This window comes from Lampetra planeri, chromosome 3, assembly GCF_965212315.1.
Source record: "Lampetra planeri chromosome 3, kcLamPlan1.2.h2, whole genome shotgun sequence".
Classification (NCBI taxonomy): domain Eukaryota; kingdom Metazoa; phylum Chordata; class Hyperoartia; order Petromyzontiformes; family Petromyzontidae; genus Lampetra; species Lampetra planeri.
In genome coordinates this window covers 20,797,917-20,817,292 of record NC_136109.1, presented here as the reverse complement: position 1 = coordinate 20,817,292, position 19,376 = coordinate 20,797,917, and the positions used below count along the sequence as shown (strand labels likewise).

General features: G+C 42.1%; 1 protein-coding gene across 1 annotated transcript in view; it reads left to right on the top strand.

Moving 5' to 3' along the window:
* Nucleotides 1-19,376, top strand: part of LOC144740823 (serine incorporator 5-like) — a 51,299-nt gene that overhangs the window by 24,592 nt on the left and 7,331 nt on the right. Inside the window, exons 6-9 of the mRNA XM_078623551.1 lie at nucleotides 674-885; nucleotides 10,391-10,486; nucleotides 14,313-14,442; nucleotides 17,905-17,974. Coding sequence (XP_078479677.1) covers nucleotides 674-885; nucleotides 10,391-10,486; nucleotides 14,313-14,442; nucleotides 17,905-17,974 — 508 coding nt within the window. The remainder of the gene's footprint in view (nucleotides 1-673; nucleotides 886-10,390; nucleotides 10,487-14,312; nucleotides 14,443-17,904; nucleotides 17,975-19,376) is intronic.

The following is a 19,376-nucleotide window of genomic DNA, read 5'->3' as shown; positions in this document are numbered from 1 at the left end:
CTGTGCTATTGAAGCTTCTGTGAAATATTTTTTAATGTGTATTATTACCATATTATGTAGGTAATATAACTGATTTTCTTCCAGGTTTGTTTGTGTCTTCCCACTGCTTGTTACAATAAAACTGTCACTGATCCAAAATAAAATTAGTGTAATTTGTAATTTTACTTGTCAGTTAAAATTATCCCTATACTTTGAGAACATGCATGCGCTAGTTTCTCATGAACAAAAAAAACTTGAATTGTATTCTTAATAGTTTTTACTTGTTGCAAAGATCTCCCCAGTAAATGTGCTACGTTGGCCTAAGGTTGCATGTTTTTTTTCTGGCTGTACTTATTAGACTAACTCCACCTACTAACCTTTCTACCTCGACCCACGTACCTACCTAATCCCCTACCTGCCTACCATCCATACAAACCTAACTCCCTATCCATTTACCGACCTAACTACTCACCTTCCTGCCTGCCTATCCCTACCACCTACCCGTTTACCCACCTCTCTACCTACCTACCCACTTGCCGAGGTGTCGATCTCTACCCACCTACCTACCTGCCTACCCCTAGACATTTTCCTACATATTTACCTACCTGCCTACCCACTCACCTGCCTGCCTACCAACTCGCTTCCTGACTTGCCGACCGACCTGATCGGTGTTTCCGTTGCGCTCTTTCGCCAGGCTCACCGGTGCCGAGCAGAACAAGGCCTGGTACGCGGCGCTCATCACCGTCACGCTGATTTTCTACGCGGCGGCCATCGCGGCCTTCGCCCTCATGATCGTGTTCTACACGAACCCGTTGGGCTGCGCCCTCAACAAGGGCCTCCTGTCTCTCAACCTCGTCCTCTGCGTGGTCGTCTCGCTGCTCGCCATCTCACCCTGCGTGCAGAAGCGTGAGTTCCTCGCAGTATCATGCTTGGTGTGGAGGGGGGGGTCTGCAGTGAAGTGATGGAAGAGATGTTTAATTTTTCTACAAAACTAATGTGTTGTTGTGGAGCATTCTGGGTAATGGCATTTATAAACCGAACTCTGTTTTGTGTCTTGTCTCCACATATAACTATAGTATGTTTTAGTCCATTGGCCAATTGGCTTTCTAATCCAATATTATCCAGCAGAATTTGTTTAAGCAAGCAAAATTTGAACACTTTAAAGGGAGTGTTCTTTCCAAATAACATCTGGAAACCCAGAACAATCTGTTCAATAAGCCTGACTGCTGATGAAACTCAGAAGGTAGAAACCGGTCTAGAGTTTGCTTGCGTAAACAATTGCTGCTGGATAATATTGGTCTTGAAAGCTAACAGAGCATTGGACTAAAATATTTTACTTGTATGTGGAAATACAATGGCGTTCCACTTATATCTTTAATTGCTACCTCTAATACAGAGCATTTATACTTGGAAGATAAAACAGTTGAGCCGAAGTTGTTCTGTTGAGGCCTGCTTAACCATTCGTGGCTGCTTAAGAACGAAGTAACGCATTTATACTTGAGCACCACTAGTGCTGTCACAGAATTGGCGATGGTCTCTTCCAAGCTCACTTCAGGAGCAAGGTTGCTTACCTGACAGGCTTGCCATTGACTGCCACGTGACTGCAGAGACCAGGCACAAATATTTGTGTGTTGCTTCAGCATGACAGGCGAAAAATGGCAAGTATGAAGAAGGCACTCAGAGGCCGACGTGACAAAGGGCATTCTGTCAAGTGTAAACACTTCATTAGTAAAGCAATTGCTCTGTTGTAAAAAAAAAATCCCTCCATCCATTTCCTCGTAAATTCACGCACCCCACAATCCAGTGTAACCACTCACGTGCACAGTGCTCTTAGGCAGATGCATCACTTTTTGCAGTGAGTCACTCTGCACGAAGGATGGGCTCGAAGTGCCTCTCTGCTTGTTTCATCTAGGAGATAACGTATAGCACATATGTGCAGGGATGTGCCAAGTTGATTTATGTTTGCTGGTGGTCTGGGGATTTTTCTGACTCATGCCTTATCTATCTATTATGTACAAAAAAACCTCACTGCATTTCTGAGTGTGAAAGAGACCAGTGGGTTTTGGTAATCTTATAACTTATTCCATACCTGTTGTGGGTGAATGCTCTGTGCATTTTACATAAACGCATTCAAAACTCACAACCAGATCGAATTATTTTTATCACTTGAACTGCATAACTGTGTCTTTCATAACTTGCTATCATCACAACCTCAAATAGTGTGACACTTGAGGCAAATAGTTTTGTTCTGTTCATATTATATTTTTGTGCATAGTGCTGCCAGGTTGAAAGTTGTTCCGTGGGAATGGGTTGTGTCATAATCATAATCACAGTCCTTTGTCAATCTGCTGCTGAATGAATGCCACCTCCACCCCATGGTAGTTGTTTGACCATTCCTCACTACCCTGGTCAGTATGGGTTGGTGGGGAGGACAGGACTAGTTCGGATATCACTCAGCACTGATATTAGCCACGGCTGGCAATCGAAGGTTCATAGCACGGTGAACTAAACACTGCAACATTTCTCCCCCCCCCCCTCCCACGAATGTACAATGTAAGCTTGTATGTCTGCGTTCATATAATATACCATGTGTCTCCACGTGCTCATTGTATTTGAAACCTGTGTGCGAATGGTGTGCGACCAACCACGGGAGCCCACGCGGCACCATCTCTTAGCGGAGGTGCAATGCTGTAATCCCGCTTTGATCACTTGCTGCTTGAAATTGTCCAGCGTTGCTGTGGAACCCTTCCCTTTAATCCCTCTGCCTGACCTCTATAGGTATAGCCCAGCAGCAACATGTTCTTCCCGTGGTCGCGTGGATTTTTCTCCGGGTCCTCCGGTTTTTCCCTCCACATTGAGAAACTGTAGAATTTCGGCGGCCGATATCCACCTCATTCTAGCTCTTGCGGAGGGCTTCTTGACGCTTTGCGCCTCGCTTGTCAACCCCCACTGATGTCGTCTTCTTCCCCCCCCCCCCCAATATGTGCAGATACTACTGACTCTATTGTATGTAGAGTGTAGGCATGCATACCTACAAAATAATACATATTTTGGTGGGGGGTGATTTATTTTTTTGGGGTAAGTCGACAATTTTTGTTAACCTGTTGGATCAACTTTTTACCCCCACATCTGGGGGGGGCGGGTGGGAGGTCCATTTTCTTTAACTTTTTTTTATTCAGGCCTTCTGAAAGGCTCTTAAAATTGTATAATAGATGCATTTACAGTACAGTAGCACCCCTCTTAACGACGGTAATTGGTTCCACGAAACCGGTTGTCAAGCAATTTGGAAATACATGTTAAAGGCTTAAGTCGTTTCTATAGCATCAAAATTTTCCATTTTTCACCCAAAAAACATACCTTATAATATTTAACAATGGATATTAATACATAAAGATACTAACAACATTATAAACACATACTGTTAAAAGAAGCATGGTTAATGAATGCATTTATTCATATTTACTGTACCTACAACAGTCCGTCGTTAACAGGGGAATGGTTATATTCTTGGTTCTTTCAGTAAAGTCACGTAGAAGGGAAATAATTAAATAATATTAATATAAAACAATAAAATTCTCACGACGTTTTGACTGCAACACAAGCAATCATCATCAGGTGTGACATCCACAGCAATAATTTATTTTTTTCAAATTTTCTTGCTGTGGATTTCACACCTGATGATGATTGCTTATGTTGCAGTCGAAACGTCGCGAGAATTTTTATTGTTTTATATTTATATTATTTTCCTTCTATGTGACTTTACCGAGAGAACCAAGAATATGAATCCCTGCAGTCACGAAAGCTTTAAATCAAAATTTAGGGTAATGGTTGTTAAGCGAACAAATTGGGCTCTATGGAGGCCGTCGTTAAGTGATTAGTCATTAACAGGGGTGGTCATTAAGAGGGGTTCTACTGTATTTGGCTGTTATAAATTTACACATGATAAGCCACTTCTGCAAGCTCTCATTTATAGCCAGGTCGTTTCTGAAAAAGAGCTGTATAGCTCAGTGGGCCTTACCTGGTAAAAAAAAAACATCACCACAATCTACATTATCTCCTTATCAAGGCCCAGAAGAATGTGTCATTACGGCTTTGGCAACTTTCACAGACTGACGTTTTTAAAGCTGAGATTTTGACTCAGTGAGTTCACATTTGTAAATCTGTTCATTTATAACCAGAACAAATGCATCCTTATCCAGCTGTTAGCTTGTTGGATTACTGTTAAAATTTTTATGGATTCAGGTCAAACACAATTGTCAAACAATTGAATTTACTACACTAATGTTAAACTGGCAGTGAATCAAATGTACTTTAAAGAGTATCTATTTACAAAATGTATATGATATGCCACACTCAGAAATGCAACATACAGAATGAGTCAGTATATCCTTGCTGGATTGGCTGAAATTATATATAGCACAAGATGTGTGTGCCTGGAATGTTTTACGCACTCTCGCAAATCTTGAAATGTTTAATGCACACATGGCATATCCACCCACATGACCGATGTGCCGAAGCTGTAAATGCTTCTCCCAACACATTACCACTTGAAGGAGGTGTCCCGAATAAATCTATGGCGTATCAGTGTTTTCAATTTTATGGTGGAAAGTTTACGTAGTGCCTTACAATTTTAGCCATGCAGGCCTCACTGGACACCATCATAAATAATCTATAAGCGTTGGCGCAGTGTGACCAGCGTTGGCCCCGTCTTTTCCTGTTGTTTATGTTGAGTGCTTCTGCACGTTACACGAGCCTGCGTTTGCAAGAAGCGGCACAACTCCACTGCCCAACTCAGGAGTGTTTTCTGTTTGTTTGATATTTTGTTGAAATGTCCATGTCAATCACTGCTCACTCCATGGGGTGCCAAAATAAATGTGCATTTGTTTATTTCTGTTTTAATATACGCTTGCATTTATATTTTTATACACCATATGCGGGGTAGACCGGTGATGGCACGGTGGTTAGCACGCTGCACCATGAACCCGGCGACCCGAGTTCAATTCCTTGCCATGGCTAACATCAGTGATGAGTAATATCTGAACCGGTCCTGGGCTCCTCAATCTCTTCACCAACATTGTACTAACCAGTGTGGTGAAGTGTGATAATACAAACCCTAATGACTGATATGGTGAGGAGGACTTCATTTAGCAGTGTATTGAAAAATGGGTTTAAAAAAAAAAAATGACTTTACCGAAAGAACCAAGAAGATGAATCACTGCAGTCACGAAAGCTTTAAATCGAAATTCAAGCTAAAGAGTCACACCGCTCAAAGAGTACTGCCGACAGTGCTCATCTCCTTCAGTGACCAGAGGTACACATTTCCCACTCTATGGCAGGAGCTCATACAACTGTTGTTGACTTTTTACAAAGTTGTATGAATGATTAAAGTGTTTATAAAAGCACAAGTGATATTTATAGTGCATACCTTCAGGTTAGCTTTTGGAATGTCAATTTTATTATTCTGAGCGCAGACCTGTAGACAGAGGGTGGCATTGTTCTCCCCACTGATGGCGAGGCCGTCATTAGCAGATCACCCAACAGTGACGTTCCTCCTTTCAACCCCGCCCGGCGGCTCTCACAGGAGAAGTCCCTTTCTGTGCCTCGGCCCGTCCGACTGAGCAACTCTCCTTGATGCGTAACATAAAGATGGATTTATGGCGTTTGTTAGACAAGCCCACTCCGAACCACAATCACCTCTTGTTCTGCCGGGGCTTCGGACAAATTGCTGTCTTTCAGCACCGCCGCTGCTGCCGCCGCCGCTGCCACTTTTCGGCCTAATGCACGTGATACCCAACACCTGCACTTTCATCTGCGCGGTGGCCGTGCGCCGTCCCCGCTGCATGGGGCCGCGCTCGCTCGCTCGCGGAGCGGAGCCGGAAGGACCCCGGTATGGTCTGCAGTACACGGCCATTATCGGCCGTGTAAAATTTAAATGGAACACGTCGCTGAAGCGTGTGTAATTACCGTAAATAGATGGGAGTATTAAATTCGAGAAAATTCATGTGGCGTTATTATGTTGACATTCTTGAATATAGAATTTCAGCCCGCAATATTTTGTTTGCTTTATCAGCAGTGTCATTCATACCCCTGTGCGTTGTTACGAGTTACATTCCAGATACAGTTGCACAGCCCCCCATAGAGGCAGGAGTTTGGGAGCGTTGAACAAATAGCATTCTTCTCGGGAAAATTCATGAAAGTGTCTTCCGTTTCAGGTTTTTATTTTTTTTAATGTTTACCCAGGAGAGCCTCACTGAGTCTCCATGACTCTTCATTCAGGAGGTTTCCTCTAAGTTTTTTGCAGTCGGTGTGATGGTTACTTTGTGTAATTCCATTTGAGCAATATGTTGGTATTTTTTTTCATTTGGACCATGACACCAGCACATTATGACGTACTCTTGCAAACGATCTTCATCGTCTGCTTTGAAGCAGACGGCGTATATTTTTACGATGAATGTAACTGTAGTATTAATCAGGGCAGCCAGTGGTATTGAACCGTGAACCTCCAACAAGCGGCAAACTCACTGGCGCTGCTGGGCCATGTCACCACCACTTTTAGGTGCACGAGTTGTACCACTCTGCAGAGGGCCATGCTTAATTTTAAATTATTCTGCAACTTAAAGTTGTATTACTTGTAAAAATAACATCTCCGGTTTCATAGTGTATGTTTCACACTGAAAGTCTACGGAGAGTATTGCATGCAAAAATACATCTGAGAAAGAAAGTGAGCGTGCGTACTCCTCGCGTTTACTGCTGTTGAGCTGTTGCAAACGATAATGATACGTGCAAATGTAGAAGGGAAACTGGACTCATCTTTCGTCTTCTTGGTTCTTTCGGTAAAGTCACGTAGAAGGGAAATAATAAAATAATAAAACAATAAAAATTTACCATAAAAATAAAACATAATAAAATAATTCTCACTTTGTGAGAATAATTTTATTATGTTTTATTTTTTTTATTTTATTATTTTCCTTCTACGTGACTTTACCGAAAGAACCAAGAAGATGAATCCCTGCAGTCACGAAAGCTTTAAATCGAAATCATCTTTGGTCGTTCAGGTGTATTGTCAAATTAATGTATTGTATATGTGAGACCTGCAATCCCCAGACTGATATCGTCTGGGGATTTGGCTGTGACACTGGCAAACAATGACTTACTCTAACCAGTGACATCACATGATTTTTTTTCCATTCAATTTCAGCAGTTATTACCAAATTAGCACACAAAAAAATCTTCCAGCAGCTGTGTGAAATGATTAATTGACTCCTTGCAAGTAGTTTTGTTGAATAAATTGGATCGTCTTATTGAGTTTGTAATGTTTGCGCTTGCACGTCGTATTTAGACACTTTATAACTTCAATGTACGACGACTATCTTCACTGACATCTTCACTACTACTGGCTGGCTGCTTCGTCTTTTGGGTCCATGCGGCACAATGGATAGTGACAGCCCCTCTGTGATGAATACACTTTGACCCTGTGTGGTCTGACCCTTTGCGACCAGGAGGTGACCTGTAGTTTGGTTTAATCAGGTGCATATATTTATTTAATTTATCTGGAATCTCTTCCCATCCCCTTCCACCAACCAACAACAGGCTATATGCAAACTTACACACCCATATACTTTCTCATTCATTTACCCGCTAGACAAGACACACATTCCGGGGGTCTCTCTATAAACATTTAAGTAAATTGTCATCCGTCTGACTTCTCACTAAATGTAACTTGGGTCCCTTATTTTAAGATTCCCTTTAAAACCCAGCAGCGGATACATGTATGACTATGTTGTGTCTTTAAATACAATGTCATCTTTATGTAATGCTTAGTATAGATACAATGTGGGACAATTTTGTATGTCTTGCTTTGTTTGAATTGTGTTCGAAAGTGTTCACAAATGTTTACCGTATTCTATATGCATTCAAAAAAAACATAAAATGGTCATTCACCCATAAAGCTTCCGCATTGATTAAAACCACAGCAAGGTAGTTGAGTAGCACCAGCATCACATGTCAGTAAGCAGACACTTTCATAATTGGAGTTTCAGTTCACAGACATTGACAAATAGTGTCCAAATTGCTTTGTTTCAGTTTAGTTTGTTTATCAAAAGACCATCCAATGTGACTAATGAGCAGAAGACTGTCTTCTCTACTGATTTTGATGAAAAGGTTAAAGTCATTCACCCCCTGTCATTAAACTCAACCCCTAATTACAAATATATGGGACACTAGCAGAGTTTGTATATACTGTGCACATAGAAATTGGGTACAAAAGGTAATTAAGCTAGAGTGTGGGGTATGACATAAAACTCCCATAAATCTCCACAGCAGTAGTGTTTAAAAAAAAAACCTGTGTTAGTCTACAATGGGACATGTAAGAAAAGCCTGCACAAAATCCACGTTTGTGAATGAGCCGCGAAAATGGTGATTTAGCTTAAAACTCTTTTTTCTTTAATCTCCTCGAGTTTAATCCTTTCCGATGCGTAATTATTCATTTCCCCGTTTTTCTTTAGAGCCTTCTAAGTACTGAACCTCTCGGGGAAACCGAATTGTTGTTGGAACCGCTGTATTTCATTTAAGTCTTTCCTGTAACAAATTAACATTGGTCCTTCGAGAGGTGCTTCTCAAAGAGCCTTGTAGATATTTGTCATGCCACTAATTTATTTTTGTATATTTTTACATCGCGTGCAATTATGGGTTACTTTGTTTAAAAATACCAACTGCCTGTTCAAACTTTGCCTGTGCGACACTTGGCGGGCGATTGTATTTGAAGCAAAATTAAGGACGAGCTCAGCGACTGTGTATCTCACTCCCCTCCCCCCCCCCCAAAATGTCGGGAGGGAGGGGAGTGAAATACAGAGACCATTAACCCCAGCATCCTTTGTTGAAGTCTCGCAGTTTAGATGTTAATGTGCAGGGATGGTGAGATGGGTGAAAATAACAATGCACTTTATAATCGCAGCGCCACATGGTACGGGACTGCAGAAATTGTCTCTCTCCGTGGCCTCAATGGATAAGAATGAAAGAGAGAAAATTGTTCCCGAGCCGCTCGAGTGCTTTAATTACAGGAGGGTTGACTCACACCAGGAACACTTTGCCCTGTGCACCCTATTGTACTAAATCCTGTTAGTCACAGTGAATTAGGTTTCTTAAAAGTGACCACGATGACCACCGTCGTCATTGGCAGTATTGTTTAAGCCCAATGATTTACACATCCAGGCATTTTCTTTTGTTTCCGATAGGCCTGTGTTTGGATAATTTCTACAGGTATGTAAACAAACATTCCTTTATGTACCCAATGTAAGTGTTAATTTTACTGTTAATTAAATTAAAAGTGCAGCAGTGTAGCGGTGCATGGATGGTGTGTTTGTGTGTGCACTGCAACATGAACCCCACGGCCGGCGTTGGATTCCCGGCCACGGTTAACGTTGGTGGCGAGTGATATCTGAACCGGTCTTGTGATCCTCTCCTTCAGCAGCTCGTACTGACCAGTGTGGTGAAATATGGTCAAACAAGTCCAGTGAACACTTTGGCTCCGTGAGGCCTTTATCCAATTATACACTTACATTTAACGTATAGTCATAAACAAATAAACACAATAAATATTTCTAACATGATCGCCATTCTCTATTTTTATTCCAATATCATGTATTATAGTGTTGTTATTCACAGGGTTGTTCTCAATTCATCATCAGAATCTTCATTTATGATGAAGAAATCCGATGAGCCATGGAGTTTTTTTTTTTTACAAATGTCCAGAAGGGGTAGGTCAGAAAGTTACAACAACAGTCAGAAAGTCACAACAATAAATTATTATTCATTTGGTAAGTCAATTTAGAATGACCGATATATATATATTTTTATTATGTTTTAAAATAAATGTCTTCAGACATTTCAAAATAAACTTTATTCTAATGTTTTTTTGCACATGTTTTGCCATGCATCACAACTTTTTATTGCTAAGATATTCTGCAATATTGGCTCTCAAGTGTAAATATTCTTTTTTTTTCTTTCTACGTGACTTTACCGAAAGAACCAAAGAGTAATTCCTGCAGTCACGAAAGCTCCAAATCAAGTGTAAATATGTTTTCTCTTGTTTTGTTTGGTGATGTGACTTTCATTTGCTTGATGAGCATTGACCACATTTTTTCATCTGTAAGAGTTCACTCAGAGTTTATTATGGGTTTGCTGCCTGAGCCCTAGGGCATTTCTACAATATCCTAACATTCATACGCACGCCACATGCCATTGTGTCTTCGCTGAAGTTCACTGTGATCTTAAAAATATCGCACGACGTATTTCGTTACCGTTTGCGTCAACACAGATGAAGTCATAAATGGAGTACAGCGGGCATGTTTCATAAAAGTCCACTGCATATTGGCACGTCTGTCGTAATCGAGTTACGATCTTGTTCTTTCAGGGCAACCACGGTCCGGACTGCTGCAGGCATCCATCATCAGCTGTTATGTCATGTACCTGACATTCTCCGCCGTGACAAGCCGCCCTGCTGAGACCGGTGAGTGCTTGCATGCACGCACGCGGTGCCCTGCGTCGGCCAAATGCCACTCGTGGGCCTTGCGGAGGTCCGTCCCTTTCACATTGCACGCCAAAGACACGTGAAATGACCACACAGATGGTCAGCAAAAGCATAGTAAAAAAACGCACAATTGAGTGTTTCTCCACTTGTGTGTGTCTCCAAGATGCAATGGTGGGGGGGGGGGCAGGGGTGCTCATCTTCATTGGTGGCTGAAAGCCAGCGGTGGAAAGTTTACATTACTATGGCAGGGGCCAGCCTTCCCAACGGATAGCCAGCCACTGTTGAACAGTAAGCACAGCTGTGATTCCTTTTTATTATATAGTTTAAACACAACACGTTTAATTTCCTTAGTAAAATAGTGAATATAAACCAAACATACGAAACTTAAGAGATTCTGCATATTCGTCAGATTTTATATCTGAGACCGCAGAATGCAAATCTTTATCAAAATGAGCTTTTTAACAAAACAAACTTGAATGAGAGAAGGTGGAAGGCAAAGCAGGGGTTGGGGTGTTACACATGCATGGTGTTTAGAGGTAAGTAAGCTATTGATCAGAGCCCATCAGTCACATCTCATTCATTGTATTTCTGCCCTCAATTTCCATTAATTTTAATGTAACCTGCACATGCAGGTAAAACGTAGGTCCACAAGTAGCAGGATGAAGTGACAATAAATTTCGATTTAAAGCTTTCGTGACTGCAGGTATTCATCTTCTTGGTTCTTTCGGTAAAGTCACGTAGGTGAAGAACACCTGAGGACGGCTGCTTGCATTGTGGCCTAAACGTCGTGAGAATTGTATTTTATTATGTTTTATTTGTATTATTTTCTCACAGTGAGAATTGTATTTTATTATGTTTTATTTTTATTATTTTCTCACAGTGAGAATTGTATTTTATTATGTTTTATTTTTATTATTTTATTATTTCCCTTCTACGTGACTTTACCGAAAGAACCAATAAGAAGTGTCAATAATTTAGTAGCAAGCAGGTATGAATGGTCAGTAGCCACCTTATCACTCTTTTATGACACTTCCGGATTGGCAGTGGAACGCCGGCTTCTCGTCTCGCCCCGATCCTGCCCTCCTGCCTTCTGCCTTTCCATTCCTCTTGTTAAGCCCTTTGTTTTAGTTTCCTCTTGTTCTCTTAGCCTCCTGTTTTTGCTCTTCTGTCTGTTTTTTCATCTTTCGTAACGTTTTTATAGCGCCCTCAGAACGATTGTTTAAGGGCGCTTTATGAATAAAAATGATCATATTATGATGATTTATTGTAACTACCATGGTGTATGTTGATTCGTCCACCCATGTTGAGTACTCGGTGTACCATGCTGACTGTTTTGTGTCATCCATACCGCCTCATCCATGCCATGCTGCAGGTCAAGCACTCCTCGTTTTGTCAATTCAAGAAACCTTTGTTTTACATATCAAGCCATCAGTAGTGCTCTTTGTTGCTGGTCATTTGGTGTTTGGGCCTTTGGGGCCTGTGCTTAGCAATCGTGATAGAAATTAGTTCCACTTCCAGTAGGCAAGGGGAAGCCTTCCATATGCATGGCAGCAGAGCAATGTACCGGCACAAATCCCTTTGAAATCTTTGTCACATACAGCTCCAGTTGACTTCTGTGTGCACATTAACTCCGCTACCTCCAGTTCTAATCGCTGTTAATCGTTTAGGACAATTCGTTGCCATGCTGGGTATGTCTTACATCGCCAGTGTAACTCATTTACAGCTGATCCTACGATGAATTAGGCATAATTGGAAAGTTTCACCATGCCATGATTGTCTTCTAGATTTCCACTTATGTCAGACCGACTGCAAAATAGCGCTATTAAAGACAGAAGGCCCGGATTAAGGCGGTTGTTGTAATTTGCTGTAAATGGCCAGCACAGATAGCAGAAATCCTAAAGTCTGCATGATCAAAGCCCGATCATATTTCCCCACTAAATCCATTAGGGAGGGCTTGGGGCTTCTGGCAACACTTAAAAGAAGCCCCAGCAGGGAGTATTGACTCGGACAGGCAGTGCAGTTCCCTTTTCTTCACATCTCATTTCCTTTGCAACCAGGCATGGCCTGAATGTACCGTAAAACATTTATCCCAATTTGTTCCTCAAAACTAAATCGTGGTAGTATACAACTGTATTGAACTTTGTTTATAACTGCAAGTGTACACAGTATCATCATTCATAATTTCATCATATTTTTTTCCCAATTATTGACAATATTCTTTTGTTTCATTTCATTTTGAAAATAGTTAAATGTTTCCATCATAAATGAACATTTTAAAACACGAAATTAATTATAAAATGGACGCCAACCACTTAGTTAAACTCACCGACAGAATAGATAATACATTTTTACCCATCAGGGTCTTAAATATTTAGAAGCTTTTTTTGCTGAATACACCCAATGATAGCGAGTCTTGAGGACAGGGTTGGTGAAACAATGTGTTCGAAGGCAAGAGTGATGAGGCTACAGGTCTCAGGTGTTAAGGTCACATAATCGTACACATTCCACCAGCAGAGTGTTTGTGTTTCCTTGTGACTGAACCGGCAACTCTCATTAGCCCCCCCCCCCCCCCAGCATCTTCACTGAGGTTTGTTTTACCTTGTTTGTTGTTTTCTCAAAACACTTCCTGTTCCCAGTGGCACTGGGCCCCCATTAGGGCCCTGACTAATGCACAGCAACACGTGTGGCCCAGCTCCTAGACCTGCCGCTGTTTGTAAACTCACAAACGTAAACAATAGAAATACAAGCACAAGCATCTGTCTGTCGAGGGAGGTGGGTGTTTGGCTGTGTGTGTGGCTACGTGTGTGTTGCTGTGTGGGGAGCGGTGGTGCAGCGGTTAGCGCGCTGCGCTATGAACCCGGCGACACGAGTTCGATTCCCACTCACGGCCAACACCAGTGACGATTATCTGAACCGGTTAATCTTCCCTGATAGTCTCCCCAAGCCTTCTCCATCTTCCACGGTCTTGCGTTGTAACCGTCCGTTTACTTCCTGCACATAAGATGTTTACATTGCTCAATCTCTGCTGTGGGTTCGCTTTTCGGCGTGCTCCCTCTGACCACCACTCTGTCATTTGGCTTGACCACCAGCCAACGTACCTTTGAGCAACATGTTCTGCCCAAGCCCACTCACTTTTGGTACAGTCAACATATAACCTCATTTGCCAGTAAAAAATATGATAATTGTTTTTTTACCCTTCTATCTGGCAACAAAACTGACACCTTTTTTACAAGGAGTCATGTTTGCATCGACCACAATACCTGCAGTCATAATGCAAACAAAAAACATAACTGTCTTTGAGTTGTGCGCCTTTTGGCGTCATCTGGTCCAACACCATGTGAGACTAGGCTCTAAGGAAAGCTGTCTCGGGTGTGGACCAATGAACTTCAAGGACAGTGCATACATTATCAGAGTTATGTTTTTTGTTTGCATTATGACTGCAGGTATTGTGGTCGATGCAAACATGACTCCTTGTAAAAAAGGTGTCAGTTTTGTTTGCCAGATAGAAGGGTAAAAAAACAATTATCACAGTCAACATGTCTCTAACTTGCGTATGTTCTCTAATCCATGTGCCCTTCTTTCTCTGTCTCTCAGTTTCATTTCAAGCATTTACCTCTCCATGCTTCTTGGCACATGTTTCAGATGTTCTTCTATCTTCCTTGTCTATTGTCCACGTTTCTGATCCATATTCCATTGGGAATTGAATATTTTTTGTTTGTTTATTTTGGACTTTTTGTAACTATATTGAAACTTGTTGAACGTCTTCAACAAAACATGTTATGATGCCTTTGCTGTGTAACTGTAGTCATCAATGCGAGCGGAATGAACCAGACGATCTGCTTCCCAAGCTCGAGCGAGGATGGGCAGCGGATCGGTGACACGGTGGTCGCCATCGTGGGCTCCATCATCATGTACGGCTGCGTGCTCTTTGCATGGTGAGCTCCCGACCGCACCTCTGTCACACCCGGCCTCATCACCGCGAGGGCTCCCCATCAGTGGCCCTCATTACTACAGTCTCGTGTACAATGTAGAGGCAGCTAGGGAGATCAGCTGCTATCCTTAAAACAAGTCTTCCACCGATTGGCTTCCTCCCCTCCATATATGTTTTTAAATCTACCGTTCACCATCACGGAGATTGTACAGTTTTCAGAAGAGACTCACAGTTTCAGGAGGTTCTCAGCTGATAAAGTTAACTGAACTGGATAGGTTTTGCAATAACTGTTAGGTATCACCTAAAATCACTGTTGAGGAAAGCAAAGGGAGAGGACAATAACAAAACTGCGCTCGCTATCACTCGTCGTTATCACAATGTCACCCGTTGCCGACGAGTGCCCCCTCTGAACGGAGCTCGAAGGTGGTCTCAGGGCCCTCCGCACTGCCGATGAGGTGGCTGTCATCTGTCTGAGCAAGACAAGCAGACAATCACAAAATAATAATAATAAAGAAATCGCTCAAGAACAAGAGTGTGGTGATATGAGGTGAAGAGTGATGAGCAAGATGGAATGGGATCCAGGGAGTTTGACACATGGACCTGCCATAACCCTCACAAGTAAATGAGTCATGACCATTTTTTCTGGTGGTGGAGTTTTGCCTGATTGCTTTTTGTGGATCTGGAGGAACCAGGGTGCCCTGGGAAAACCTACAGATGCGAGGGGCAGATACTCAAACTCCACATTTCTCCATAGCAATCTGCTTGTAATGCAGCTTCCATCATAGGCCTCTTGCTGCCCAAATAAATATTATATATGCCCCGCACAGTCCCCGGCCAGTGATTACAATGCAACCGCTCATTTTTTTGGGACATTTGTTTTCGATGCCGCAGCGTGCATGTGTGCAAACACGCCTGCCTGTATGCTACGTCAAACACCACTCGCCCCCAGCAGGCCCAGTTTAAACGTTGAGCTCCGTGTGTGTCCTCCCACAGTCGCTAGAACAATATTTTGCTTTTCACTACTTGCTTCTGTGCATTCACGTGGTAATACTCATCCCTGTATTCGCCTGCGGCGAGTCACGTTGGCTTGGCACAAACCCCCCGAACACTCTTTGCTCGCCTGCACAATGCCCTTTCGTCTGCCCAGACAGCGACGCCATGCTGTACAGATTGTAGCGGGTGCATCCTGATATAAATCAGTCAATCGATCTTTATTTCACGTACAGGATGCATAGAGCAACAGGAATGTAAAAGGGAAAAGCCGTCATGACCTGATAGAAATTGCAACTAATAATCGCATTCATTCAAAGTAACAAAAGTCACATAAGTATTATCATTAGGTGTGATTAGTGCCATTAAATCCTTAACAGGGAATTGGCAGCTCTTTTGATTCACACTACAGAAAATCATTTTTGCATTTGCAAATAAATATTTTTATTGCACTTTTACCAAAACCCGTCATCTATAACAGCGTACGAGTTGCATGATAGCTGGATAATAAAAAAACGAATCGTTGATGAGAAAATTAATTAATCAGATGAGTAATGTTTTGTTTGCAAGTAGGGGTATAATGTGTCTATGTATGTTGCACTTCTTTTGCACCGTACGTTGCCACCCGTGCTAAGCGGAGGTATGGGAATAGGGATATAAGAATAGACTCGTGTAAGTGTTGCATGTTGTGGGTTCACATCTTCCCTGCAGCTACTAGAGATGCCACCACTCACTGCAATGTTAAACAATCTACTCATGGCCCCTGAATCTCAAGAATCCATCCAAATCACCCGGGTGAATTATTATTATTACATCTTTATTCTTATTTTAGTGAGTATGTGTTTAATTGTTTTTTACGTGCATGGTGATGTTTTCTGTTTTTCTGACTTTTGTTCCTATTTATCCTCCTTTGCTCCCCTTCCTGCCTGACATGGAAGTAATGAAGCCTCCTACTTAGCGCAGGCCTTTGGTCCCTGTTGGGTGATCAACGTGTATAAATATGAGTTTAAAGTAAGCACTCCGCTCAACACATGCATACCATGCTGCGCAGTAGTCCGCCTTTCCCTTGCAGTGTCTGTAGTTTTACTAAGCTAGAATATTCGTAGTCGCAACTTTCCCGATAATTTAATTAAACATGTCTACTTGTTTATTTAACGAAGCAAAACAATCAATGAGATGCTTCTGTAACAAAACGTAGATTTGTTATTGTAATCTATTCTTAGACCTTACTAATAAAAAGTGCAATCATCTCCATCTAAGTTAATTCCTAGTTTTATCACGAGGTCAGGCAGACAGGCCCACCGTTTCAGCGGAGGCTTCTTGTTCCGCCACGTCTTGCCGATTTCCATATTCGTTGTCACCCGATTCAAATTGATGCCACTACGTCAAAGCCGTTTTCAAATTTCTCATGGATCAGTAGTAAATGTATTTTAAAGTTCTTTCGCGTACCATAAGCAGCCAACCATGCTAATCAAGAGGTGTGAGGGAAGGACAACAAACTAAACACAAAATCTGTTAAAAAAAATAGTTTTCAGTCTAGATTTAAGTGCATAGCTCCAGTGGCTTCCTAATATCGGAAGTAAGAGCGTTGCAGACGGCCGCAGACGCACATCCGAAAGCACGGTATGCTGTGACCGTCCTTGAGAACCTGTATATCGGCCACCAAAAGTGTGCTTGCTTTAAAGAGTTACAGAAAAATAATGGCAAAAAACAGCGTGCAACCGAGTATCCAAATCCTCCCCCCCGGTAGTCTGGCTACACTCCCTGACAAACCTTTCCCCACTTTCTCTCTCTCTCTGGCTAACGAGCTCATTTACAAGGAAGTGCGGTGCTCTTCGTTGCTGGCCGATTAATACATCTTCTGTAATTGGAGCACAAATCTTGTGTTGCCTCCGAAACGTCGTGATTTGTATTTTATTTTTATTTTACTTTTATTAATTTTAATTATAATTTTTTACCTATGTGACTTTACCGAAAAAACCTAAGAACACAAATACACTCCTTGTGGATGCAGCTCTTCAGAGATTGCCTCTGATTAGAAAGTGTAATGCACTTTTTTTAAAATATGTATTGTACGGTACAACATCGCTCATCCGACTCGCTGGGGACTGAGGTATAGGTGAATATGTGAAAATGTCGGATACGTGAACATCAGTAAATTATGACATTTACACCATGCCCAAAGAGGTTACTGGACAAAAATAAAGTACAGATTTATTTAAAATTGGGAAATTAATGTACGCCGCATGAAGAAAAAAAATCCTCTATGTGAAAATATCGTATTTGTAAACATCTACTGTATTTAAAATAGCGGTTACGCGATGCACAAATACTGCATGGAGTGCTGGCAGTTAATTTGTCAGTGTGGATATGTGACGGTCGGATATGCGACTTTGTACTGTATATAGAAATGTTCTATCATTGCCTACCCTGCCCTGCCCCCTGCACCTGCCCTGCCCTAACCCTACCCTTGTAGTGTTGGATCCCCTGTGCGCTCGTCTGTGGCTGCTCTGGGTATTTCCAGCGACGAACGACCGTCTGCGACAGTGAGTGACACCTTCCCCCGCACCGACTATTTGACGGACTGTCAGCGTTTCTCAGAGGCCTGCGGTGCTTGCCCCAAAGAATGGCAGTGAGAAGGAATAGACCTGCGAGAAAAACTAAAGAAAGTGGTGTCACACCATTGTATTGTCAACGATTGAAGTCCAACTTGCTGGATTTTAATGGTACACGGGAGTGGGCGTTGGTTACTCTGTTGATGTTTTTATGGATTTTGTGAGCGCTGATCGCTTTTGCTGGTAATTCTAGACCGGTGACAAAGCGAGCATCTTTTAACGTGCGGTGTATTTTCACCAGGATGTCCCTTCACGCCTCTGCTCGCTTAGTTGGTGCTTCCAGCCTTCATCACTTAAGACTGAGCATAGCCTCAGCTTGACTTTGGGACATCACCAGGATGGCAAGATTTTTTTAAAATAAAAGTTTGAGGATATTTGCGCTGAGAGACAGAAAAGGAACACCGAAATCAGGAAATATACACAAGGCATAGACATCATATTGACGGTTAAGAAGAGTAAGTGGACACAGACCGGACATGTCACTATAACAGGATGATGGCCAGTGGTTGAGACTCGCAACGGAATTGTCATCAAAAGAGGGAACACGGCCGGAGTGATGAGATCAGCTTGGGGTGCTGTGGTGGCGAGATGTTATCGTCCTGGCCTGGTTTGCGGGAGGTTGTGGGTTCGATCCCAGCCCCTGACACTCGGATATATGGAGTTTGCATGTTCACCCCGTGGACTTTTCTCCGGGTCCTCTGGTTTTTCCCTCCACGTGTAGAAATATGCCACTTCGTTGAGCTCTCATTTGTGGCCAGATCACTTCTGAAACAGATCTATAAAGCTCAGTGGACCTTACCTGGTAAAATAAAATTGTTTTTGGTAAGATAGATTTTTGTATCATGTGACCGTTAATAATGGTGCCGGCTTTGAGATGCCTTCATCCAGCAGTGGATAGCTCAATGATGATTGTGAGTTATTTTTAACAGACGTTCAAATTAAATTGTCAAACATGGAATTTTACTAGAGTACACCAAATTTAATGTAACATAGGATGACATATCTGATCGTTAAAATGTTAGTTTTATCGTTACATTTTAATTAGAGCATTAAATGTCTCGTGACATGCAGCAGGAGTAAAATGTAAACTTAAGTTACAGGAACATTACTTGATCACACTGTAAGTTTATGATCAAGTGTAAACAGTTTGCAAATGGCACATGAGACAAATTAACCACAAGTACTTGTTTTGGACCAAGACGAGAGAAAAACCAGACAGTCCTGGCAACCTGAAGACATTCTGAACAGGATTAACTTCTCCGTTGCGTTTGGTAAAACATGGTTTTGTTCAAGAGAACTGACATTTGAAAGTTGATTTTGCAAACTAATACAC